General features: G+C 35.4%; 2 protein-coding genes and 1 long non-coding RNA gene across 4 annotated transcripts in view; 2 read left to right on the top strand and 1 right to left on the bottom strand.

Moving 5' to 3' along the window:
- WWC2 (WW and C2 domain containing 2) overlaps positions 1 to 1510 on the top strand; it is a 153119-nt gene extending 151609 nt beyond the window's left edge. For both annotated transcript variants that reach the window (XM_087874725.1, XM_034401374.3), the window contains exon 24: positions 202 to 1510. The gene's annotated coding sequence lies outside the window, so the exon portion shown is untranslated. The remainder of the gene's footprint in view (positions 1 to 201) is intronic.
- LOC117654609 (claudin-22-like) lies at positions 776 to 3038 on the bottom strand. Its single transcript, XM_034401376.2, has 2 exons — positions 2465 to 3038; positions 776 to 836 (listed from the first exon to the last, which is right to left on the bottom strand). The coding sequence occupies exons 1-2, from the start codon at positions 2938 to 2940 to the stop codon at positions 827 to 829; spliced, it is 486 nt and encodes a 161-aa protein (XP_034257267.2). The 5' UTR covers positions 2941 to 3038; the 3' UTR covers positions 776 to 826.
- Positions 3039 to 19604: 16566 nt separating this feature from the next.
- On the top strand, positions 19605 to 26339 carry LOC117654578 (uncharacterized). The gene is made up of 3 exons (XR_004588331.3): positions 19605 to 19734; positions 20702 to 20895; positions 25893 to 26339. It is a non-coding gene; the product is annotated as an uncharacterized LOC117654578 (long non-coding RNA).
- Positions 26340 to 26723: the final 384 nt, after the last annotated feature.

Below are 26723 nucleotides of genomic sequence, written 5' to 3'. Positions count from 1 at the left end.
GGATGGGTGGTTTCTTGAGTAACAATGATTATGTAAACTGTACTTATGTGAGGTCCTACACAAACCATAATCCATGACAGTGAATGATTTTTTTTCTGATAACATTTTACATACTAAGATATAATATAAAACTGACTGGATCTGAAACTCTGAAATGCAGCAAGTCCATGCTCTGTTTTCATTTTATATTACTAAATGCAGATTTTCATGGAAACTGAGGTCCATCCCTATTTTCAGAATGGGAAATAGACTTTGTAATACAGAGAAGTCATTTTTAAAAATACATTTTATGACACTGGAAATCTGGATTCTTCAATATTAACAGATATGTATATGATAGATAAGGTAATAATATCTTAAATCTGTTTATATAATACATTGAAACGTGTCTATTTAACTAATAATACAAATCAAACTACATAAATGTAGATTATGCTAAAAAGGAATAGATGTAATTTTCATCCTAAATTTAATTTTAATATACTTGGCAGATTTTTTTTTAGTTTAAAATGATTTAGCTATTGTCAAAAAGACTAACTCTTCTGTGCATTTCTTCTGTGGCCTAACAAAAAGAATTATGATCAATTCTGTGCAGAGAAGTAGAAATCCACTGGTAACCAATGAACAGTGTGTTCCCATATTCCCATCTGACAGCTATCTTTTGAGTAGCCGCCTATCAAATTTCAACAGTGGGCATACTTCAGAGAAATAGAGCACATCAATGCTTATACAACTAGCACTTTTTGTAGCTTTTACTCTTGATGTTCTGTCATCAGACAATTGTCCATTTGTGAAGAGTGTTAAAATTCTGTAAACCTTGACTTCTTTAGGCAAAGCTAAAAGAAAAAAAATGCATTTTACATTATATCCTTTCTTTCCTTTTCGTACTACCCATGTAGCTTTCCAGAGCACCTTCCTTCATTTCATAAACAATAAGGCTATTCTAGCCTTGCAAGCCACTTAATAGGTTTAACAATATTTTCTTATAAAATACCATTAACTTTTCTATTAAGCAATATAATCAGAAGTATACAAGTTTTAGCATTTGTGAATATACTTTGAGTTTGAGGATCAGTGAAGAAATGTTGTGTTATTACTATCTGTAAATAGGTACAGTAAATGTTCTCACATTTAGATTATTTGTTCATTCCAATGATATTTTAATAGAGAAAAATGACAAATCGTGATTTCAAAAGTATTATACTCATAAGATCCATTCTACACTGAAAATACAGTTCAAATATTAATATTTTACTTCTATTTAGGAAACAATAGTCAATCCTTACTTGGATAGATTTAACTATGTAATTGAATTCATATTCATTCAGAAGCAAATCCACAGAGTTTAATAATGTTTTCCTCCAGATAAGTACAAATATAATTAACCTAACACTCTTAAGTTTGTAAATTCAATTATGTAACTTGGAGCTGCTTAATAAAAGACATTACACATTATAAATGGATGGCACAGAAGCAATCCAGTTTTTAAAAGATGTAAACAAAAAAAAAAGAATGCTGTCATCACACAGTAAAATTAATACAGTCTTTCTCAGACTTTAGAAAGTATATTGGGATCATATATATACTTAACACTCAAATATCAACACATAACACAACAGAACCGATTCTTTACAATACCAGTATTTCACATCTAATTAAAATATTTTGTTAGCTATTCCCTTATATCTTAAAAATAGGTAGAGGCAACAGCATACAAATAAGGGGGGGAAACTTGGTGTTTTCCATGCTTTAACATGAATCCTAGTTTGTAGGTAGAACTGGAATCTATTAACCAGTATTGCTAATTGAAGGTTTATTTAAAGATTTTGCTTCATATTTGAATTTGTAGCAGAAAGTTTAAATGACAATAGTCTTTGAATTTTAAGACAGTAGAGAAACAAAAACAGCCATTTTCTGAAAATCAAGTACCAAATTTAGCAGGGTATGATTGTGTAATATGAGGATTCATATTTTTATGACTTATTTGAGCTTTGGGCATTTTTGTTTTTACAGTACATTTTAAGCTGAAGTAGACAAAAATATATGATGACGTTTTCTATAGTCATTTTAATCTACTCTTGTTGTGAAGCCAGCCAGCCTTGTAATAAGAAGGATAAAACTACTCTTGAAATAATAAGTTCAGGAAAAATATTAGAAACTCAAGTGTAATTAATCGAGTAAGGAACAAAGCGTCCTTTAATCTTAATTGGAATAAGGTTCTGCACACTGTGTTTAAGTGCCTGAAAGGAAAAATAGGGTCTCCTGTGTCTCTCAGACTCTTAGACTTCGGGGTCTGTTGTTACTTTCCAAGTGTTGACAAGCATCTAGCACACCTGCCACTGTATAATGGACCGAGGACGATTGAGTATCAACAGAACAGACGCTGCAATTTAGCAATGAGCCTCCAAAAATGAGACAGAATCCAGCAAACCAGCCTATAAAAAGTGCTTCCCCAAAGTCCCACCTCGGAACGATGTCTGGAATAGTTTCATCCCAAAATTCCTGCACAGTGGTATGAGCAACCCAAGACACTGGGACTAAGGCTGCAGCTCCTGATATCCAGCAGAATATTCCTCCCAGCAACAATAACCGCTTCTTTAGATCCTGTTGTTGTTCTCCAATCTTTAAACAATCCAATCCAAAACTTGAGAGTAAGAGACCAGAAAGTCCTAATCCATTGGATATGAACATCAGAATCCTAGAAATTTGGAGCTCAGGGGGTAACGCTAAAAAGGAATCAAATTCTTTGCACTGCATTCCCCCTTCTTCATGGACCACACAAGCTTGCCAGAGTCCCATTGTCCAGATCTCCAATTCATTCAATTCTAAATTGAGATTTTTCCACTGAGGTAAATAAGTAGTGAGGCAGGATAAGACCCATCCTAACAGGCAAAATAAAATCCCTGCTAACTGCATTATGGTTCGGTTCACTAAAGCCATTGTAAAGGATGCAATCAACTGGCTGGAAAATCTTTTGGCCAGGTTTTTTGGAACTTTGACTTTATATAGTGGCTGCAGCTCCAATGATGGTTGCTCTTTGCTCTCCTGAATATAAGCTTTAACTATTAACCCTTTAAGAACTCTGAAACATGTTTTTGTTCTTCCTGAATATAAGGTTTCTTGCAAAGGACGAAGGACTCTGCTTAACCATGAGTTGGGTTTTGTGATAAGGATTTGATCTGTTACCTTTCAATTTGCTTGGTAAAATTATATCCCAATGCCTGATGATTGCAAGTCTGAGGATGAACAAAGAAAGCTCTATGACCCCTCACCTAAAAAAAAACAACAGAAATCTTTGTGCTTCAATACGGATTAATTAGATTTTAAGTGGTGATAAAAAAAACAGGTCTGTCTGCAACAGGACTTCATTGTAATAGCTAAATTTGAGATTTCAGGGCTTCAAATCAAGGCCTTGTAGAGAAAGGCATCCTGTTTTTCTATCTTCCGTACTACTATACTTCCTTAGTTAAATGTATACATTAAGTCTTATCTTTCATTCTCATCATTTTTCTGCAAAGAAAGCTTTGAGATATATTGATTTTCTGTCCTGTCTGAAGTTACTTTTAAATGGGCTTTCTTTACATCTGAGTAGTTCAAGAACAAAAGGTTTGGTGTACTGGTTAAGATGTCGACCTAGAAAGCAGCAGACTATGAGTTTCAGTCCCACCTTAGGCATGAAAAACCAGGGGGGTGACTTTGAGCCAATCACTCTCAGCCCAACTCATATCACAGGTTATTGTTGTGGAGAAGATAGGAAGGAGTATTGGTATGTTTGCTGCTTTGAGCTGTATGTGAAATAATATGCAAGATAAATATCTTTTTCAAAAATAGAAGTTTGAGCTAACAACTGATGTCTAGTAGTACTCAAGAATCTACCATTGACAAAGATTATTCATTAGCAGGTTTTAAATATAAATCTTAGAGATTGAAACAGAGGCATTTGTGACTGTTTGGTAATCCATTTCCTCAACAGGTATAACTAAGGTCTCATTCGTTTATATTACTGTCATAAAAACACCTTAAAACTTTTCTACTAGGAGTGCAAAGAATGAGCTATGCAAATTAGGGCATGCATGCACAACTGATTTTCTTATTTTAATAATATGCTTATACTTGCTAACCCATAGGAAAAGCAGGCTCTTCACCATCAAGAATGTTAACTCAATACAGAGAATGTACTTTAGATTAAGAACTGTGTCATTGCTTTATTTCATTCTGCAATGGCAGCTAGCAAAAGTGGCTAAAATGGCTTTAAATTCTTCATTTAAAAAAAAACACTCTTTAAGATTAAAATAAGAGAGGAAGAATTTCACAATTTCCACTTCTTCATAATACTGGCAGTGATAGCAAATTTTGTCCTGTTTGTTGCCCATTCTCTCTTGCGGGGTTGTGGTAGATCTCATAGAAATAGTACTGGGTTTTTTTTTTAGAGTTCATGGTATTGCTCTACTACTGAGTGTAGGATTACAACTAGGTTTCAGTATAATATTTGCATAGTGAAGTTTTAGAATTGTCTTTAAGGAAATTGAATATTTGCCAAGATAGAGATCTTGTTTGATCAAAATCAAACACATTCTCATCACTTCCAGGATAGATTACTGCAATCTACTTAATCTGATGCTGCCTTTGAAGATTATTTGGAAACTGCAATTGGAGCAAAATATTGTGGCCTGCGTTTCTAGTGAGTAAGAGCTACAACAGCTCTAAAACACCAGTAGGCTTTGGAGTACAACTCATAATGCTGGCTCTAGCTATAAGGCCCATCACAGCTTGGCCATCAAACAGTCCAGTTTGTCTCCTGCATATAGACATCTTATGCTCTCATCTTGTGGAGGGATGTTAGACTCAATGCTTCTGCTCTGCAGTGCTGAAAGTGCCTCTTTTCTGAGATTTGGTTAGTGCCCATGCTGATGTCCTTTGGAAAGGATGTAAAGACAATGTAATTCAAGAATTATTTGTTATGGTCACCGATCAGCCCCTGCAGAGATATAGATTATTCTTAACTGATGCAATTGTTTTAACAGTTTTATTTTGTTCTTGTTTTTTATAACCTAATATGTGAACCACTGGGAACCACACAGAACTATAGAAATATTGTAAGTAAATAAATAAATTTATCTAACAGGAGGCAAATGCAAATTAAAAAAACCTTCACCGGTAATGCTGTATCCTGTGTTGTGAACTTCTGAAATTCTGTACAAAATCTGTAGGCTAAAATTATACCTCTAATAATATTAGAAATGTTGGTTTTGCTTGCATTAATTTCGGTACACATTTATTTGTTTTTCTCCTTATATCTAGACTAGCCATTAGAAGTTGTTATCCTAAAAAAGATTCCATTACATAGAATACAACACAATTCTCTTTAAGGTGAGCATAAGAATAATTAGCGTTGTGATTGATCTCTTGGAAATGCTGAGAACATAATACACTCCTATAATAAGAGTTAACTGTGCATTGCCGTGGTTAGCGTGGAAGTCACATGAAGTTGTCTTCAAGTTGAGCTCAATTTCTTACAAATTCACAGGTATGTAAAGTCTTTGTTGCAGCTTGTTTTCTTCTTTGCTTGTTTTCTTCTTAGTCTTAAATTTGTAATCAAAAGCTGGAGCCCAGAAAATAGCTTGTAGCTGCTGTGTGCTCCCAAATAACCATGAGATCCTTCCTTGAAAATAAAACTGCTTTGTGTCTGTTTCTTTATCTTTCTCCTTGCTCTAAATTTAAAGCTTCTATTCCACATGGTTTATTATCACTGCCAACACTTGGGTCCTCATGGAGCTCCTCCAAAACGTTCATGTTATTTCTTTAATATTTCCACAGTTTTTCTTTGGAAAATGTTAATTTGCCTGCTTTTATTTTTTTTCCCTGACATTGTCATTATTATCCAATTCACAAGTTCATACTGTATTCTAGGATTACAGAATATTCAACCCTGCTTTGTTCTCTAAGATATCTGTTATGAAATCTGTTATACAATGATTACTCTGAGTAATCACAAGTTAATTTTCTCTAGCTAAAGTATTATATATTCACTTTGCAGAAATGCAGTGTACAATGGACAATATGCCCATCACATCTCTGGGAAAAGGCCTGGTATCCCACATTTATCATGACACGTGAATAAATGTGAATTGCATACATGTAACATATGCTCATCTTTAGCAATATTGAATACTAGTAATGATGTTGAATAACATTGCTGGTGATATGGCTGCTACTTCTGCTGGTGTGGCTACTATTAAATGAAAAATTATTGATGAAATATTGCACAAATATTCAAAATAACTGTTCTATATATTTTATGTGGGTTAGTTATACTTAGTGGTGTGCTGCTAAATGTTCAAAAATCAGCTCTGCTAGCACCATTGCTGCTGCCACACAGCATCACTAAATGAGGAAGAGCTGACTGGCACTCTAGATGTCAAGGCTCAGCTCTGCTCTCAGCAGATTAACAAAATGGCAGAAAATTAACTATCAGCTTTCATGACATAATGAAAGTTGGTCCAGCACACTACTAGTTATATTCGTCGAATATTAAAAAAATCCATTATAGATACCTTCACCACCAGAGGATATGTGGCATTGATATTGCAACAGATAAACCGTTGTCCCTGTTACTTTTTCAGTATAATCCAGCTCTTGTTTTTTAGATCTCTGAAAAAAGAAACAAGCTTCTTTTTTCTGTCAAGGGGGTATTTGGGAAGAGGCTGAGTCAAACTGGGTAGGAGTCAAAGTGGCGTAGGAGGCTAATGCTTCCTACTAAGGCAGGATTTAACATCCAGCTGCCTGCAATTACTGTGAGTTCAATTCTCACCAGGCTCAATGTCGACTCAGCCTTCCATCCTTTCTAAGGTGGGTAAAATGAGGACCCGGTTTGTGGGGGCAATAAACTGACTTTGTATAAAATATACAAAAGTATGAAGGCTATTGCTTAAAGTATTGTAAGCCACCCTGAGTCTCCGGAGAAGGGCGGCATATAAAAATAAATAAATAAATAAATAAACTACCTTGAATGATCATTGCCCCCTGGGTCTTACAGTCTTAAGTGTTAGATCCAATTAATATAACTAAGTTGTAAGTAAATTATCAAATAGGTTTTTTCTTTTTCTTTTTTTAATTTGATTTTTATTATAACATATAGTGATACATTCAATACATTTCCGGTTCATTGGTGCAAATATATACATATATATATCTACATGCATTTTAACTTGTCTTTTATTTGATATTGTTTCTTAAAGCCAAATTTAATTTTAAGACATTTAAGGATAATAGTGCTCCAATCTCTAAGATTAAATGTAATACTGTTCATTTCTCCATGGATTTTGTTGATTAATTAATACTTAATCTCTATACTCTATTTCCTTCTTTATTTCTTTTCCCCATCCATTCATACCACATGTCCCACACCCTATAAAATTCTGAATCTTCTCTGTCATTAATTTCTGAAGTCAATTTGTTCATTTCGGCGCACTCCAGTAGTTTCCCAATAACATGTTCTTGAGGTGGTATTTGTTTTTCTTTCCAATACTGGGCAAAGGAAATTCTAGCAACTGTCAGAATATGTATAATTAAGTACTTTTTCTTTTTTGCATATTCAATTTTCAGAATTCCCAGGAGAAAGGCTTTTGGTTCGAAATCAAAATTTTCTTTTATTATTTCTCTAATCCACATCCATATTATCCTCCAGAATTTTTGTGCCTGATTACAAGTCCACCAGCAGTGATAGAAATCACTGCTGGTGGACTAGAAGAAATGTGCTGATAGTCACATTTCCAACATTTAGGGCTCAAATTGGGTAGATCTTCGCTATCCTAGCTGGGGCCATATGCCATCTATAAAACAGCTTGTATTGGTTTTCCTTGTAAGCTGTCGCCTTTGTCATTTTAAGATTATTATTCCATATTGAATCCCATTTGTTCAGATTTATATTCTGTCTGATATTTTTGGCCCATGCTAACATCGGTTCTTTAACTACTTCCTCAGCCATATCGTACTCCAATAAATGGATGACAAAATTCTAGCCAAATTATATAATTATTTATCAAATAGGTTTTCAGTGTTTATTGTCTGTAAGTCAACTAAATAGAATCTTTGGGCGCTTTCTCCAGATTGTCTTGATATCCTGATTATGAGGTTGAAGAAGCCTTGAGCCAGTGCTTTATTTTGTGAGACCACCAGTACTTTGACTTTTTCATTCAGATGTATTTGGAGTTATGTAAGATGATGCTTGGTTTGTTCCATTTGATCTGTAGACATTTCATGCATCCAAAGGAACACTTGAAGGCACCATCATGCATATGTAAGTTCCCCTTTTCATACAGAAACAGTATTTTCTGCTCTACTAGTAAAACACAAAGGTTAGTATAGTCAAAATCCCATTTGTAACTCACTGTTTACACATGATGAATAGTCCATTCGTTTGATGACAGCATACAACAATGTGAATGGAAATAATGAAGTTCATGGAAAAGGGCCAAGAAATTTTTCCAGGGGCAGAAAAAAGGAAGGACTTGATATCTTTTGAAACTTGATGAAAGGAAATCGTAAGAGGATCCGAGACAGGGCTGACATTGTTAAGTACTTCATTGTAACTGGAAATATTTGAAAAACTCAAACCACCAAAACCAACTGAAATATTCGCTAAAAAGGGAAAAGACAGCTATATTCAGCGAGATCAAGACAATACTTTTGATATGTCTGCCAAGGTCAATCAAAAAATGTTAGATTTAAAAGATAATGCCAAAAACAATATGTTCAAGGTCCAACAGCAGCAGTCCTTCCATCCATCTATCCATCCATCAAACTCACTTCAGGACGGTGAAATGAAAAAAATCCAAGTGTGACTTCATTGAAGTGTCTTACAAAAATACAGCAAATTGAAACATACCAAAGATTATTTGAAAGACTAGCAACAGTATGTATTCAATAATTAATATTGTACCCTTGTGACTCTGTCTAGCCCCGGGCATCAGAAATAGATCTTCCATTCAAAGAGACACTGTGAAAGTCTTTTAACAGAAAAAGTAAAAGAATTTCTTTACCAGAAGAGAAAGAAAATGCTATGGTCTTAAAACTTTATATAAGTGGCACCACAGGACATTACAAGAACAAAAGTGTGACTTCCTAGAGCATCTTGATCTTCTGAGTGTAATGTTTTTACCAGGTCATTTTCTTGCCTTTGCCTCCTTCAGAGGAAGTAAGTGGAAAGCTACAATAGCAAAAAACTACAATCAATGCTTCTAAAATGTGTGTTTGAACAAGCTTGGTGTTAAAAGTACATCTTTGTTTCAGACCAGATAGATGGCCATCATTTCAGTTTTCTCCTGTTCAAAAATACACCGATATTAAATGATAATAACATAAAATTAACAAGGAATACCATAAAGATACTTTTTACAGGCATCCAAGAAATCTTTGGACTAGAGGTTTAGAAAAATGATAGTTCCCACTACCAAATTGCTTATATTGTGAGATAAAAAAGGATTGCGGGAGCTTTAAATGAAAAAAAAATCTAATAATTTGAACTCATTTCAAATATTTTATTATTATAGATTGTTTTAAAAATGAGTAAGGATTATTTGTAGTTTTGTTTTTTGTGAACAAGCTAAATGTCTTTGCCAACTTAAAATGGGAAGTAGAAGAAAATGTAGCACAAACCTAAAATAGACTTAACATAGACACCCCCCCACCCCCACCCTGCATCAAATCCTGGCTCCACTAATGTATACATGCAAGCTTAGCATCATCAGTCCATTCTCTGCAGCTGTTGGCCATCCCCAAACCATTGAGCTAGGCCATTAAATGCATTGCTTCAGACATTAAAAAGTTATTCACCCATATTAAGAAGTCTTGTTTGCTTAAAGCTAGCTTTTGTTTTGATCATTGCAAAAATCTTTAGGCAACTCTTCTATGTGTAACCATTTAATGAATTCATAGGAGACAGTATAGAATCGTCCCAATTGGCCCTATGCCCTAATCATGTTTATTTTGCTGTCATTGTCAAAGAGGGAAACAATGTAAAGATCTGTTCAGGCAGAAGTCTTCCATGTATGTAGGCTTCCTTATTGGCATTTTTCCTTATGTGGAAGAATCCTATTTTAAGTCTGTAAAAATATTCAAAATATTGAATGTGCTTCATGCTGAATACATGGTAATGCTCATGGTATATGATAGTGAGTGCATTGCCATTCTGTAGGAACTTAGAAAGGAACCATTTTCTCATAATGTAGATTCTTAAACTGTAGATACAGTAGCCATCATTCATCGGTTAAATGACTCCAACAGATTCCATTCTGATATGGACAAGCAAAATTTATGACATAAATGAACCAGAAGAGAATAATATATAGATTTGGTTAGGGCATAGAATTAACTATAATCTATAATTTCTGGTAATGTTCTGTTAGAGGCTAAGAGTTTCAGAGATACTACTGGAGTTAGTATACATTAATACTATGTCATTAATTTATTCTTTGGATGTGATACCACAAATACTTCAATCTTTGCTTGGTTTCCCTCTTTACAAATATCTTTAAATATGACCAGCCGCACTGAGGATTTCTGCAGGAAATTAAAGAGTGTTTTTCTGATGTGATTTGCAAATCATACAGAGGCTTGAGAAGAAGGTAAAAGTGTCACAGTGCTGACTCAAAAAGAAAAATACAGGTAGTCCTTGCCTTACAAGTTTGTTTAGTGACTGTTTGAAGTTACAACAGCATCGATAAAAGTGACTTTTTACCATTTTTCACATAATTGTTGTAGCATCCCCATGGTTACGTGATCAAAATTCAAATGCTTGGCAACTGACTCATATTTTGACTGTTGCCATGGCCAGGGTCATGTGATCACCTTTTGTGATCTTCTGACAAGCAAAGTCAACAGGGAAGCCACATTCACCTAACAACCAACTGAACAACTGCAGTGGTTCACTTAGCAACTACGGCAAGGAAGCAACAGAAATGTTGGGCTCAATTGTGGTCATAAGTTGAGGACTAGCTGTAAAAGTACTATGTTGTCTATGAATGCCATGGCAGCCTGAGTATAATTTTTTAAAGCATAGAGATAAAAGATGAATGATTCAACTTGAAATATCTCTGACTATAGTGAAAGAAACAAACAGTTTAGATTTTTTAAATCTCTGGTCTTTGTGCTCTTCAAATACAACATCAGTTTTTAAGGGGAAGCCACTCAACTATTTTTTCCCTTTGTTCAAAAGAGACAAGTCAGAATCCGTCTTCTTTAATCACTTAAAATATATCACAACTATCAGATTTCAGTGTTGGTTAACACAGAAAAGGCCACTTGATTCATCCTAGTTTTGTGAACTGTTTAAAAACATTCCCACATTCTAAATTGTTTTTAGCAAACTTTGCATTCTTTCACATGAACATTAATGTTTTCATGAATTTGTGGTAGTAGCATGCCTTTTATTTGTTCAGAATATATACAAAATAGATTAGAATGTTTATTCAAAACCAACTGACAGAAAGTACCAACCCTTAGCATTTATTTGCATTTATAAAAGGATATAATGTATTTCATTTTATTTTTCTCTTATCTGAAGAACATAGTATTACATTTGCATTTCAAAAAGTGCATCTTGCCCAGATTAATTCAGGCAATACATCAAAAGAACAAGGAAAAGAATGGCTGAACTGAACAAACCTAGAGTTAGAATCTAGTTTTGTAGAGAAGTGATTGGCTGTTATATGATACAATATATCACATTCTTGCCGTACCCATTGGTCCAAATGAGTTTGGGCTGAGATAACAGCAGGGGTGAAATCCAGCAGGTTCTGACAGGTTCTGGAGAACTGGTAGCAGAAAATTTGAGTAGTTTGGAGAATTGGCAAATGCCACCTCTGGCTGGCCCCAGAGTGGGGTGGGAATGGGTATTCCCCTGCAGTATCCTTCCCCTGCCACACCCACCAAGCCACACCATGTCCACCAAACCACGCCCACAGAACCGGTAGTAAAAAAAATTGGATTTCACCACTGGATAACAGATAAGCAAGATTACCTGTGCTTCCAATTAACTGAGTTTGTATAGGTAGGCTTTACCGACAGCATCTCTGGGAGAAAAAATGGCTAAAATACAGCAGAAAATTCAGTTATTTTTTTTGATAATAAGATTTAGCACCAAACCTAGTAATTTGGTGTTGAGACAAAAATGCAACCTATTTCAATCAAACAGTGCCACAACTCGTATAGCCCTTAAGCATTGGCAGTACTGTATTTTCTTTGCCAGCCAGCTTGCTACACCTGAAAGCAAAGTCTGGCATAGTCCATCTTATCAATCAAGATGCTCTAATAGAATGGGGCATTGGTAGTGGCACAAGAGCATTCAGTAGCTGTGACTTATATCCATGTTTACTTTAGGACTGGATAAGCCACATGAAAATATCTTATCCTCTTTCCCACATTATAGCAAGAGTAGAAATAATAGGAATGTAATTGGAACCTCAGAATGAAGGCTTCGTATCTCTCCTTGCCCTCCCAGGTCTGCTGGGTTTTCACTCTCTGAAAATCTTCACTGCTTTTAGAAAGCAGCTTTTTCAGCAGAGGAGAAAGATGCTTCTGTGCTTTGAGCAATCTTTTATTTACTGTCTGCTTGACCTTTCCAATATGAGACACCCTCTAAATTATTTATAAAGTCAATAATATAATATAATTTTAAAAGAGTAAACAAACACCTCCGGTAAGGTGATAAGCGGCCAAAGAAGTAGATATTAATTGCTCTTAAACATTATAGCAGTGCTGTCTGGTTGTTGAATGAATAAAGGCACTGCTGAACGAATATGCTCAAAGCAACCTTCCTATTCCAATATAGCTGGAAGGTGCCAGACTGCGGAAAGAAAGGCTTTAGGAAAAAGAGGACACAACATAGGGAAAAAACCCATTACTTTCCAAGAATCAATTGAGTAACTTCTGAAGGTGAGTACAACTGGTTAAACCATTCAGAGGAGGGTGTTCTTCCTGCTCCAAGATGATTTGCTTTGGGGAAGTGGGAAGAGAAATCTTCACCTCCCATTTATTCATCAATGTGGAATCTCTTAGAGAGTATTAAATATTTTTCCCAGGTTTCTTGCCTGGAGTTGCCTTTTAAGAGATAAACTACCAGCAGACTCTCTTACTCCCTATTAGTTGTTTATGTTTAGCATTTAATTCAGTAGTCTCCCAGGTATCTGACAATTTCAGATTGCTACCTTCGACAACTGCAGGGCAATGTGATCTTGGCAAAAACTATATTTGCTTTAAGTCGCCCAAAGGCACTAAAGGAGCATTCCTGCATTATCCAAAAATACTTTTTCTCGTTCAAGTATGAAGTACTACATAGTGCTAATATATTAGAAATATTAATATCCTGCAAATCCAGTGAGTTTACCATGTTTTTATGCCTTTGAGTCACTGTTAACTCCTGGTAAATGCCTGGCAAAACTTTACTGGCAAGACTTCAGAAGTGGTTTGCCATTGATTGCTTCCCAGGATTGACAAAGAACTGGCCCAAGGCCACTCAGCTGGCTTTGTGTCTCCCTGTTTCTATCCTGATGCCTTACCACTACACTAAACTGGCTTGAGTTTACTATAAGCAGAAGTCAATCTGGATTTCACCCATTATTTTTATTTATGTTGTATTTACGGTATATCAGTTTGAAAGACATAGTGGGCCTGTTCTTACCTCATTGGGAGATTGGTTTAATGAAGACGGTTGTGTATTGTATTCCCACCATAAAATAGATCAGGGGTGTGAAACTGGTGGCCCATGGCCTGGATGCGTCATGTGCAGGCCACACCCACTCCTGCTCCTCAAAGGGAAAAAATGTTGCAAAACATCACGTGACGGCAACATGACACCGTGAGTTTGACACCCATGGCATAGATGATTAACCAATAGAAGTTGCATGGAATAATTCATAATTTATTAGTTCATTTCCTGAATGCACCCTGAAAGTTAGATTAGATTTGGTTTAACTAATCTTGATTTAATTCAATACAACCATACAAAATAATTGTATCCACATAGATTTGGAATGACTTTTCCTGGATTAAGTGAAATGCAGAGAAATTACAAACCCCAATTTGGGGAGATCTGATGGCTGTCATTGTCTTTCAAAATGAAATGGCCTACTGGTTGTCAGTTTTAAGATTTGTGGAAGGGGTAAGGAGTCTTGAGTTTTCTAAAATGTTGATACTATCCACATTCTTCACTCCACTTCCCACTGCAAGAAATAGGATTCCTTTTCTTTCCTACCCAAACTCTCATCGTATGACTCCACAGCTGCTACTACGAAAGGAGCAATATTAAGTCATTAGAAAGCACAGCTGGGCATTACACTGGGGCCATTTATATGAAAAGAGGATCTTGCTTTAATTAATCTCCTGCTGTTGTACCTGCCAGATCTGAAGTCAAGTGCCAGTGGGTGGATGGGTCACTGGGAAATTTATGCTTTCAGGTGCAGAATAAGAAGCCTCTTATTTCATTATTATCCTACCAGAGCTGTGAGGAATCACTCCTGTTATATTAAAAAGTCATTTCTTACAGAAAAGAAACATTGGCGATGAATGGGATTTGAAAACTGTACACAATTACCTTTTGTAATCTGTGTTCCAGCAGAGCGATTGGTTCAATGGCATGAATTGAGACCACCCCTGTTTCTAAAGTTAATGTTAAGGAAAAAAAGGGGGAGAGAAGTAGTGTCAAAAAAAAACCTACTGCCCTGACACATTTGGTGGAAACAAGACCTCTTGTTCTCACAAATTTCCCCTTGTTTTATTGGGGATGGGGGGGCACTATCCCATTAGCAATTTCTGCAACATGTCATTTGACTTTTAAATGCTTTATAAGTTAAATATTTGTCTTTTAAAAAGAGTAAAGGAAAGTCTAAAGCTTATCCCACTTTATGAACGTATTGACAGTAAGCAGAAAAGATGCTGGTGCTAAGCTGAGGTAATGGAGAACTTTAAAGTTGACTAAATGGGTTATCAGTCCAAGATATATCTGACAAATGTGGCAAGTTTAGTTTCCAGATGTGACATTTCTCACACATCATATCCTCAAATTTTCAGTTTCTGAGTATAGAAAAAGCTACAATTTTCAAGAAAGACAGTATGTTTAGCAAACTTATGGGAATTGAAGATTCTAGGAATTGAAACAAACCAAATTTAGTTACACAAATAGAATCTTTCCTTCTGAAATGGTTATTATATTTACTTCTTTTCTTACTTTAGAGACACACTACTTGTTTTATTAATTTATGCAAAGCTGTTTCTGCTTCATTTCTAATAATTTAACTGGGTTACCTTGGAAGAGTTCTGTTGTAGTCTGCCAGCAGCCTGAGAAGCTGGCAGTGGAGTTGGACAGTGAGGAGGCTGGGAAGGAACATGGGCCAGTCCTGGAGTCTGAGGAAGGCCCGGATGGGGGCTCTGTGTCGGAGGCAGAGATGGGGCCAGGGCCATCTGGGATCGATGCGCAGACTCTGGAGTCCCCAGAGCCGGACAGCAGAGAGGCAGAGAAACAGGAGGAGTCTGTTCCTAGTGCACGTATGCGCAGAGCTGCCAGAAGGCAAGAGCAGCTAAAGCAAAAGGGATGACTCGGGAGTAAGGCCAGGAAATGATTGGTTCCTCCCATAAGGTTTAAAAGAGAAACAAAGGCACTTGGGCCTTTTGCAGGAAAGCAACATTGCTAACTCTGTTTCCAGTCGGCATCTCTTGTTTGTTTCTGAACTTCGTGGGGCTTTGTCAAGTAAGGCCTTTGGCAGGGTGTCAAAGAAGATAAAGGTTGGTGATTATCCCGAAGGACTTCTTCCGAAGGACTTGTTTTGCAACTAATTGGGACTCAGCTGGGAATGAACGTAATTCTCAGCTGTTACAATAAAATAGGTTTGTTTGGGACTAATTGTGTATTGTAATGATTCAGTAAGCCTAGGTCACAACAAGTTCATTGACATCTGAACTTTGATGACTTTTGAGGTAAGAAAGTCTTTGATCATTTTTTAACTTTTATATATTATGATTTAGTTACACACAATGGTTAAGTTGTAATGAATGTGGAGATTCAAACTTTAACTTTTTATAGGGATCATATGTTTGGAAAACTACCAGACATCTCTATTTAATTTTTAATTAATCTTTCTTTAAGTTATGGTTAGTCACACAGCTGAAAAAGATCTCTGCTAAAGATTTGTTAATTAGTGAGGACATTTTTTGTTAATACAATTCTCTCCAGATGTGTTACATGCCACATTTTTCAATTAATATGGCCAACTCAAGGACCAGTTGTCTTAAGGTATTTGGGATGTGGCATCCACAAGAGGTCAAAAAACACCAAGATGACACAGATTCAACTGTACAATCAAAGCTCTGCACCAGTGGTGAAATCCAGCAGGTTCTGACAGGTTCTGGAGAACCGGTAGCAGAAATTTTGAGTAATTCAGAAAACCGGCAAATACCACCTCTGGCTGGTCCCAGAGTGGGGTGGGAATGGAGATTTTGCAATATCCTTCCCCTGCCATGCCCACCAAACCACACCACACCCACCAAGCCATGCCCACAGAACCATAGTAAAAAAAAATTGAATTTCACCACTGCTCTGCACATGAAAAAGAGGGGGAGTTCAATCACATATAAATGTAGGTACAGATCTATGCAGTTCCTACCCTAATATTCCAGAAGTCTTTTTAAAAATTGCCTTCTTTCTTTGGCCTTGGGATATGGTGCTTGATGACTCGTGTTAATTGTTCTTTTTTTGTTATATGGGATGAGGATGTCTGAACACTTCAGATTTTCTCGTTATTGTTTTTATGGATTTCAACTGTGGGCCACTTAGAATCATTCTGGAATCAGACTGTTGGATGATGCTGATGCTGATACTATCTTGACTGATTTGACCTGTCGTACAAATGCCCTTGCCTCTGGGGCAGCAAGTTAGAGAAGGCTGAGATAATCAATACAATGTTATATGGATTAATGATCTGACTCACAAGTTCCAATGCTATGGAATTGGAAATCAAATTCTTATGTTTTGATCAATACAATCAATCCTATTAAAAAATCATATAGGACAGGGGTTTCAAACTCACATCGTCACGGCAGCATCAAGTGACATATTGGGACTTTTCCCCCCTTTGCTAAAATGGGCATGGGCGTGGCCAACATGTGACACATCCGGCCCACAGGCTGGGAGCTTGACAGCCCTGATATAGGACATTAACTTAAATCACCTTTAAAGAAGGAGGATTGCAAATGTGATACATATGTTATTGAATATAATATACCTCAAATAAGAAAAAACAAAATTATCTTATTGTTGTTCTTATTGTTCTATAATAAGTGCTACAAAAAATTACAACTCATTTTTTTCATGTCACTCTAAAGGCAAACATAAAATGCTGTGATCCTTGCTTTATATTCTTGAATGCTATCATAGTATGACTGTTATATTTCAAAACAATGATATTTTTAAAGCATTCTGGGTTCTTCAGAATTGTACTGTTCTGCTTTTTGGACACCTATAGTATCTATCTATGCCTTGCTTTAGAAAATAATTATTTTTTGTGACTGCTAATTTGGATGGAAAATATTTAATTAACTTTTGTTTGAAAATGTCTGCATTGCAAGAAAACTTATCAAAGGAAGGAAAGCACTTCCTTGAAATTGAATGAACTGGAACGCATGATAATGCACATGCTTAGAGATAACCCGTAGGGGAGAAAAGAGCCCATTTTATAAACACAACCTTGTTATTGTTGTAGTAGAATTTAAAGTGAAATAAAAGTGGTAGGCATCAACTTGTATAAATTCCAAAGCCTCTGACTGAAAAAGTAAACTGATACATACTGCCTATCTATAGGAAATGCAATCTCTTCCTTTTCAGAATAACAGCCTTCATTAGTTGCATTCACAAGAGAGCAGCTTTCTTCTGAATGGAGAGGAAGAATGTCCCACCTGCTTAAGACTGCAAGATGAATTATTTTTTTTGCAAGATGGTCCTGTCTTCTTACAACACTCCTTGCAGTGTTAGCTTTCCATTGACACATGCTCTGTAAAGGTACAGATCAGTTCTTCTTCTTGGTAGTTGAAAAATAAATATCAAAGGCTTTCAAAGGATTACTCCAAGTGCTCTAAAGGTAAAAAAGATGAGTCATAAATACATTCAGTCCAATTTTTCTTGTTAACTGATGAAAGGCTTAATGTGAATTGCAATATAGTCCAAAAATAGCAATAACACGCTCCTCTTTTCCTGTCTAAGATGGCAAGAACTGTCCTTGTTTTGACAGAAAAATACTATCTTCAAATAAATGGGTGCAAATAAATAGATTTGTTAGTTTATACACAGGACACTTCTAGACAATTGGACTTCTGTCTCCTCAAAATGGTAAATCTCTAATAGGAGGCAAGGCAGACATATCGTGTCCAGTAAGAACACCAACTAACACTTCAAGGCATACCATTCCTGAAGTAACGTTTACTTCCTTGAAACAACATTTTCTTGTCCATGGATATATTCCCACTGGGGCAGGAATATAATAAAAATAGCTTATATTTGCAAATTTCTGTTTATGATCAAGAGATAAACAGAAATGCATCTCGCACAAGTATCAGGCTAGCACCTTCATCTGGAAAGCATCCTAGAAGGGATTGAAACTGCATAGATGTAATGTCATAATAGATCTTGTACCAGCATAACAGCACAATGCTTCACACATCTCAGATAAGGGTTGTGAAAAAATAAGATATGGCAGAAATAATGAAATAAGAATGTCAATTGCCCCAACCTAAGCTACAGAACTGGGTTGGCCTTGAATTGATATCATTTTGGTGATGGTCCGTGTATATCCACATAGCTGCATGCTCAGGATTATTGTCATAATCCAGAAAGCTGGATTTTATTAAAAAAAATTAATATTACATGTTATGATGCCATTACTGCATTTTTTGTTGATTACTAATTATTGTCTGTTATGGGGCACTATTCTTTTTTTTTTTTTTTTAGTAGTGCAACGGGACTGAAAGGAGCAGGCAAGTAGCAGACTTACTATTCCTTACTTTTATTATTAGCTTGAAATCCTACTTATCCTAACAGAGAGACATGAAAACAGAGGAAACACCTTAACAGAGAAGGGCGGCATATAAATCGAACCAATAAATAAATAAATAAATAAATAAATAAATAAATAAAGCCTTGTAGTTGAGTTGTTTCTGGCCACCATTTCCATGGTAAGAAAACAGAATGTCATCTGTTCTTAGGGAGATGCAGGAGGACATGTACTTAGTTTTAACAACCAAAATGAGCATTAGAAATATGATACTGCATGTGGCTAAAAATATAATGTCATGGTTGAAAGATTGTGGGAATTATGTTTCTATGTCTATGACAGGTTTATTCACTAACAAGATCCTTCAAGACAAAATAATGTCTATATCATCTAAATCTCACTAATACAGTTCATACCTGGTAGGAATTCCAGAACGGTCAGTCAGCCTGGTTTCTTTATGGAAATCCTAATATATGAAATGGTAGCCATGCCAAAAGATAATTAATGAGGTCGCTGCCCAGCAACCTTTCCTTTTCATATTGTTTATAAGCTCTGGTCATTTTTGCAAAGTTTCCAGGTTTACATCGAAAGAAATGTGTCTACTTCATTCCAACAATTGAATGGAAGAAAATAAATCTCATATTATGGCATTTTAGGAGTCTACTAAGGAGGTCTAAAGTATTGGCACTACAATATCATGGTTTGTAATAATAATTTCCATTTTTTTTTCAAATTTTCAAATATCTTTGCCATAAATGCATCAGATCATTGATTCTATGATTTTTAACTGTATCTCTTTTAACTCTATGCAAAAGGAGCATTATGTAAGGTATTTATATTCCCAAAGATCACATGCAGAATAATTGAACTGAATCACAAAACAGCATTTTCTGACTGAAATACGAACTATATTTGCCCTTAATTTCAGCATTATAGTGATTACAATTTACAAGTCTACAACTGTATTTGAAGATGGCTCTAGGTATTTTTTACACAGAGCAGGAGACCTACAATAAGGCATAAAACCTCTTCAATTAGAACATTTTCTTGAAAGTCTGATTTTTGCTTTCACAGAAAATAAGCAGGCTTGGGATAAAAACCCTCTTTCTTCTGACTTTATTAAACTGAGATTTGAGGTTGACAACCATAAATTAACTAGCCTGTTGACTTCTATGCAAAAGGTAAATGAATTTAACTTATAAGTTTACTTACTTATAATCAAGTGACCATAATTAACAAAGAAAAGAGTTGCCATTGTGTTTTATTAATAATGAAAATGTAGTGGTTTTAAGATTTTTTGACATGTTTCAATTAGTGTTATCTACAGTATTTTAGATTTTAATTATTTAATTAGGGTTATGAAAGCTTTTAAAAATACTAGTTCCATTATCTGCACTGTGCTTATATATTCTCTGATAGCCTTTCTTTCTGAAGCATCTCTGAAAAACTGAGAAGTATTTTGCTCTAGTTCCAGGTCACCATCAACTTTTCTGAGTTCCACACCCTTCCATTTTTTTTTCTTCTTTAGAATACCTGTGGTGCAGGACAGACTTACTGGCTACTTCTTACATTTGTCAGAGATATCAGATACTTAGAACAACACTATAATGCTCAGATATAATTAATATGTCCTAATTTTAAATGTGTTTATCGTCTTCCACATAAAGAATGGTAAAAGTGAGGAAAGGCAGAACTAGAAGATCAAGACCACTTCACCAAGGAGGTCACTCTTAATGATCTGGGCGTAAAGGAGTTTAGCTGTTGGAACATCTATATCCCAACAACTCCATTCTACTCACCTCATCAATCTATTGTATAGGGTCCCCCTAACCTACTTGCCCAGACTGAAGAAGCTACTTAGGTAAGTACCAAAACATTTCAAACCAACAAGAAAAGTCCAGTTACTATGACTCAACTTCCAGTCAGCTATATATAGCTCAACTAAAAAACTTCTACAGGAGGTCCCATCAGGCTAGAAATAGGGTTATTCCTTAGCTGATTTTGGGTACTTCTACATAATCACTGGGACCATTCCTCAATCCCTCCAAAGTAGCTTAAAGCGAACCTTTTTTTATAGCTTCAAAATACCAAGAATATGCAGCACTTAAGAGCTATTCAGCATTCGCCTCTTATTGCAATGAACAGCACTAAAAAAAAAAGTACAATCAAGTGATATTCTGCCTTCTGAGCTACTGCTGATCCTTCTTCTCACCCCTCATTATACAAAAAAAAGAGAAAAGAAAATACATTTCTAGCATCTCCCTCCTCACTTCTATGTATGTTTTTTTGAGTTGCTTGGAAAAAATATCCTTCACTAATTACAATGAGGGAAACTTGCAAATCTGACTTTCTTCTGCATTTAAAAGTCTCTTGCAAGCTATAAAGAGGAAACAAGAGCATCCTTGAAACTTTCTTAGCAGCCACTATGGGAACCTAAGAGGAGAAGAGGGGAAAATATATTTTAAACAATAGGCCCAGATAGACACTATAAACAAGAGGCTGGAACTCAGTTACCAGGATGTGAGCTAACTGGGGATGTCTAAATAAAGAGCAACGTAGCTCTCCCAAACTCTTGCTTTCTGGATATGCTGAAAATCAGTGAAGTTGGAATCCGATATATCTGAAAAATATTGGATTGGACAAAGTTGACCTACCCCTCTAAAGGAAAACATGCATCAATCAAGTGGGGAAATAGATCTGTGTCCATTATTTCCCTTTTTGTAAGGAATGCTTTAGGCAGCTAGTAGAGAATAGTGACTCTAAGAGCAATATCTCATGCCAGTCCTAACCTTTAATTTATAAATTACAAAAAAAAAATCTCTTTGTACCAGACTAAAAGTGATCATCAGTACATTATCATCATCTCACAAGATACAGAAAATACATGTCTAGACTTCTGATTAACTTTTATATATAGACATAAAAATAGTCTATCAGGTTCTGATGAATACTGGTGGAGATACAATAAATACTTTGATTCGGTGTTAGTGTTTCCTCATTGCGCATTATGAATGTGTGTGTGCACACACATGTTTAAAAATATAAAAATGCAAGAGAAGAAAATGCCTTAGAGCTGATGTTACTCTAGATGTCAGTTCTCAGATGCAATTTGTACCATTTTATTGAGAAATTTGTAATTTCTTGAACGTATTGAATAAGCAGGACCATTTACAGCATTCTGCAAACTACTAGGCACACAACAGCAATTGTGAATTAATAAGTCATACACGGAGAACCTTTTGTGGCAAAACATAATTCTTACAATTCTCTCTGTTTCTGTTGGTACTATAGCAGTATTATTCAAATATATGTTGAACATATATATGTTCTATGCTTTCTTAGACAAACGCACAAAAATCAAACCTACTCTGGAATCAGGCTACTGTTCAAGTTGGCAACAATTAATTATTCACAGGCCTTCCAGGGCTTCCCTATATCATTGTTTTCTAAACAGTGTCCCATTTTTGTATCAATGATGACTATTTTTTCCTAGTTGTGCTGCCTTATGTTTATCTATATTAAATCTTTTTTCATTTACTTTCATCCATCTATTTCACTCAACTTTTGTCCTTAGCAACCATTCTTAAGACCAAAGAAAATGTTACATGGAACTGTGTTGCTTTTGGGCTATATTACCGGGAAGAAAGCTAACAATTGATCAGACTGTTTTGCTTAAAAAAAAAAAAAAAAACCTCAGGAGGTCAATTCTGTTCCACCTGAATTTGCCATTGCCTGTAATGATCACACACACATATCTTTCCATCTCCCTCACATGGTTTCCTGGAGCCTGTCCATTATTGTAATCATGAAATGTACTTTATTCTCTGAAAATTGTTAGAGGATGAAGATTTAAAAATATATAATTTGTATTCCAAATTGTTAACTACTAGCAGTTCTTGGATCAGTTTTATTTTTTATAACAACAAAGATTAAATACTTTTTGTTGCAGTGGCCAGAATTTAGTTCATTCTGCCCAACAAGCAGTTTTCTCCCCTTGGTTTCTCCCTAAGATAGATGATAGATAGATAGATAGATAGATAGATAGATAGATAGATAGATAGATAGATCTAAAATAGGTAGATCTAAAATAGATAAATAGATCTGATAGATAGATCTAAAATAGGTAGATCTAAAATAGATAGATGAATAGATCTGATAGATAGATCTAAAATAGATAGATAGATCTAAGATAGATAGATAGATCTAAAATAGATAGATAGATATGATAGATAGATCTTAGATACATTGATAGATAGATAGATAGATAGATAGATAGATAGATAGATAGATCTAAGATAGATAGATAGATAGATAGATAGATAGATAGATAGATAGATCTAAGATAGATAGATAGATGATAGATAGATAGATAGATAGATAGATAGATAGATAGATAGATAGACAGATAGATAGATAGATAAATAGAAAAAGCCTTTGTTTGAAATTCAGTATTGGCAGTAAGCAATGAGGATAATGGAATATAGAAATCCAGAATTAATTTGAGTAAAGGTATTCTAACCCCTGTATTTTTTTTCTCCTCTAACTCAGTGGAGTCGTATTATTGTTTGGCCTATTAATATCTGAGGTTGTCTGCCTAGCAACTCCAACCAGTGCTGCCTTACACCTACTTAGTTGTAAGAGGCAGAAGGAACATAAGGATGAGCTGCCACCAAGACAGTGGCCAGATAAAAGAAATCTGACTCTGAGCTAGAATTGTAACCTGAGTAAGCGTCTCATATTCGACCTTTTCTAGTTCTCACAGTGATAAAGGGAAAGGGGGAAAGCACACTGAGACTTAAATGATTCTTTTATTTTAACCTAATAATAACAGTAGCGTTAGACTAGATTATTGGCTTCCTAATCTGGTCTACCTCAAAGGGCTGACATCATTACTGCAAATCCCAGACAATCCAAATCTGATCAAATAACTTATTAAATGAGGTATGCAAAGTGAAACATCTGTTCTGATCTCTTCAGAAATGTTTTGAAGGTGTTTCAATCTTACCTGATTTGCTCTGGTATTGAAAACATTTCAATTCAAAATATTTTTTGTATACTTCCAGTTATTATTATTTTTAAATCAGTAGACATATGGACAGAGAGGAAGCTTTGCCATGATTCTTTGGGTTAGGAAGATGTTCAGCTCTCAAGAAAGTAGCAGTTGTATGAGCCATTTTGTTACAAACTAATATTATTATTATTTTTTGGCAAAAGGATTAACAGGTAGCGATGAATGTTGCCCGGAAGACATTACAAGATGCACAATGTTAAAATACATTACTTTTAAATGCTTAAAAATGAATTTAGCTATTTTAATATTAAAATTCTTTTCCCCCAGTAACCTTCCACATTTTAGGGTGGATTTATACCTGGGTTTTCCCAGTTTAATCCAACACTTAAACACAACACCACAGTGACTGTCACAATCATATGCAGCTCCATTTTCTTAGCCTAGTCAATTGTTCTCAAAGCTATTGACCAACTGAACAAACCAACTTAGACACTGATTAATGTATTGTTCATGAATGGACACATATGCTAAATGCCAATTCAAACAAAAAGATACTACAGTATTTTCAAGATGTAGCAAAGCTTTAAGATATGGAGATGTTAGGGTCCAAACCTTGTGGAATTGCCACCAAAATATGAATATATGTAGCAACCGTTTCAATGTGGTTATGACAGCACAGATGATTCAGTCAAAGAGCATGACTGACTCTGAATGCAGGTAAAGCTAGTCCTTGACTTAAAACCATAATTGGAACTAGAATTTCAATCGCTAAGCGATGCAGTCCTGAAAAGAGTCATCCTGTGTTTGTGCCTGATTTTAATGAGTTTTATTTTTATTTTTATTTATTTATTTATTTCGTCACACATGTATTAGATAACAGATATAAGTATAAACATAATTATGAATACATGAAATGGATACAAATAAAAGGGAACATTAGGACAGGGATGGTAGGCACGCTGGTGCTCTTATGCATGCCCCTTAAAGTCTCTTAGGAATGGTGTGAGTTTGACAGTAGACAGTCTAAGGTTAAAGTTTTGGGGGTTTAGGGCAGAAACCACAGAGTCAGGTAGTGCATTCCAGACATTGACCACTCTGTTGCTGAAGTCATTTTTTTTTTAATTTTTTTTTTGCCATGGTCATTAAGCAAATCCAGAATCCCCATTGACTTTACTTGTCAGAAACTAGCTGGGAAGGTTGCAAATGGTGATAACATGACTGGGATGTTGCAACCATCATAGATACATACCAATTGTCAAGAACCTGAACCATGATCATGTGACTGTGATGGTCATAAATGATGTGGCAACTGGCCTTAAATCTCTTTTTTGGTGCTGTTATAAGCAAATGGTCATAAGTCAAGGACTAACAGTAGATCTCATTTATTGACTCATTTAGAGACCATTTGAAGTTATGACAGCGATGAAAAAGTAATTTATGTCCATTCTCACATTTACAACTTTTTATGTCTATAGAGCAAAGGAAAGCTGAAGTAAGATCATAAGCATGGTCACTGTTTGTGACCGCTTCACAATGACTTAGTTGCTGATTCCAATTGTGGTAGCTAAACCAGGGTTGCCTGTAACATCCGTTTCTTATTTATTCTGGAAGCACAGAAGATTCTGGAGAACTAGTTTTCATGCTGCTAGAATAAAGACTCAAACCTGTGCGATCTTACAAGTACCTTCAGTATTTCCTTTAAATTACTCACTGAAATGTTTGGTTCCAAAAAGGAAATTGTCTGTTAGAGATAAGGCTCAAAATGCAGTATTTTCACATTTTTCAAGAAGGCTTTGTTCATAGGATGTCTGACAGTTTGTGTGTCTGGGTGTATCTTTTTATTTCAGGTTCTTTTTTCCCTGGCCTGCACTGACATGAAATTAATGAAATACAATATCAGGATTTTTTTTAAAGGAAAAAATAACTTCAACCACCCCCTCCATATATTCAATCCAGAGCATTGTAGTCATGAAGAGCAGAATGAGAGTGGATCATTGATGAAAGAAACAGCTTCAAGTGTCAGACCTCTAAGATTCAACATAATATGTTGAATCAAGACGTATGAATCACAGCCTGTCACCTGCTGGAGCTTTTACAAAGAAAAAAAAGAGGCATCTGTCAAGTTGTCAGAAGTAGTTAAAAAAAGACATTATTGATTCTGATATGACTCTCCAATTCAATTTCAACGTGCCAAACAACCAGCTCCTACTCCATAGATAAACTGTGTTCCCTTTTACTCAGTTGTAACTATGTCTCTTTAAAATTTGTGATAAGTAAAGGTAATACAAACAACATACTTTCTCCTGTCAACCTCCTTTTCAATAGTCAGCAGTTCATGCTTGCATATTTTTTCCTGGCAGAAACAGTGGAAAATAATTAGCTGAAGATATAATCTGGAAGGTTTGTTGAAAATAGATGAAAAAATATCAAGCTTCATTTTCTTTTTCAGTTGTTACTTTAATAATCACCCCTTCTGTTGCTAACAAACACAAGGAAGAAAATGAATGGAACAAAAGATACCACCAACTCAATATCAGTAAGCTATTAATGTGCATTTTTTCTTAAAATACTGCAGGTGTCAAAGTTTGATCCAGCTTTGTTTCAGTATATTATGTTGCATATCTCTCTATTGACTTGCCATGAGCTAATTTTGATTTATAAAATCTCTTTCATCCTCC

The sequence above is a fragment of the Pantherophis guttatus genome, chromosome 8, assembly GCF_059756535.1.
Source record: "Pantherophis guttatus breed Tessera chromosome 8, ASM5975653v1, whole genome shotgun sequence".
Lineage (NCBI taxonomy): Eukaryota > Metazoa > Chordata > Lepidosauria > Squamata > Colubridae > Pantherophis > Pantherophis guttatus.
Note: the sequence above shows the minus strand (reverse complement) of the source record. Positions and strands in the feature narration are given on the sequence as shown.

Bases quoted from the DNA above. Each gene is read 5' to 3' on its own strand.
- LOC117654609 (XM_034401376.2), bottom strand. From the start codon at position 2,940: ATGGCTTTAGTGAACCGAACCATAATGCAGTTAGCAGGGATTTTATTT.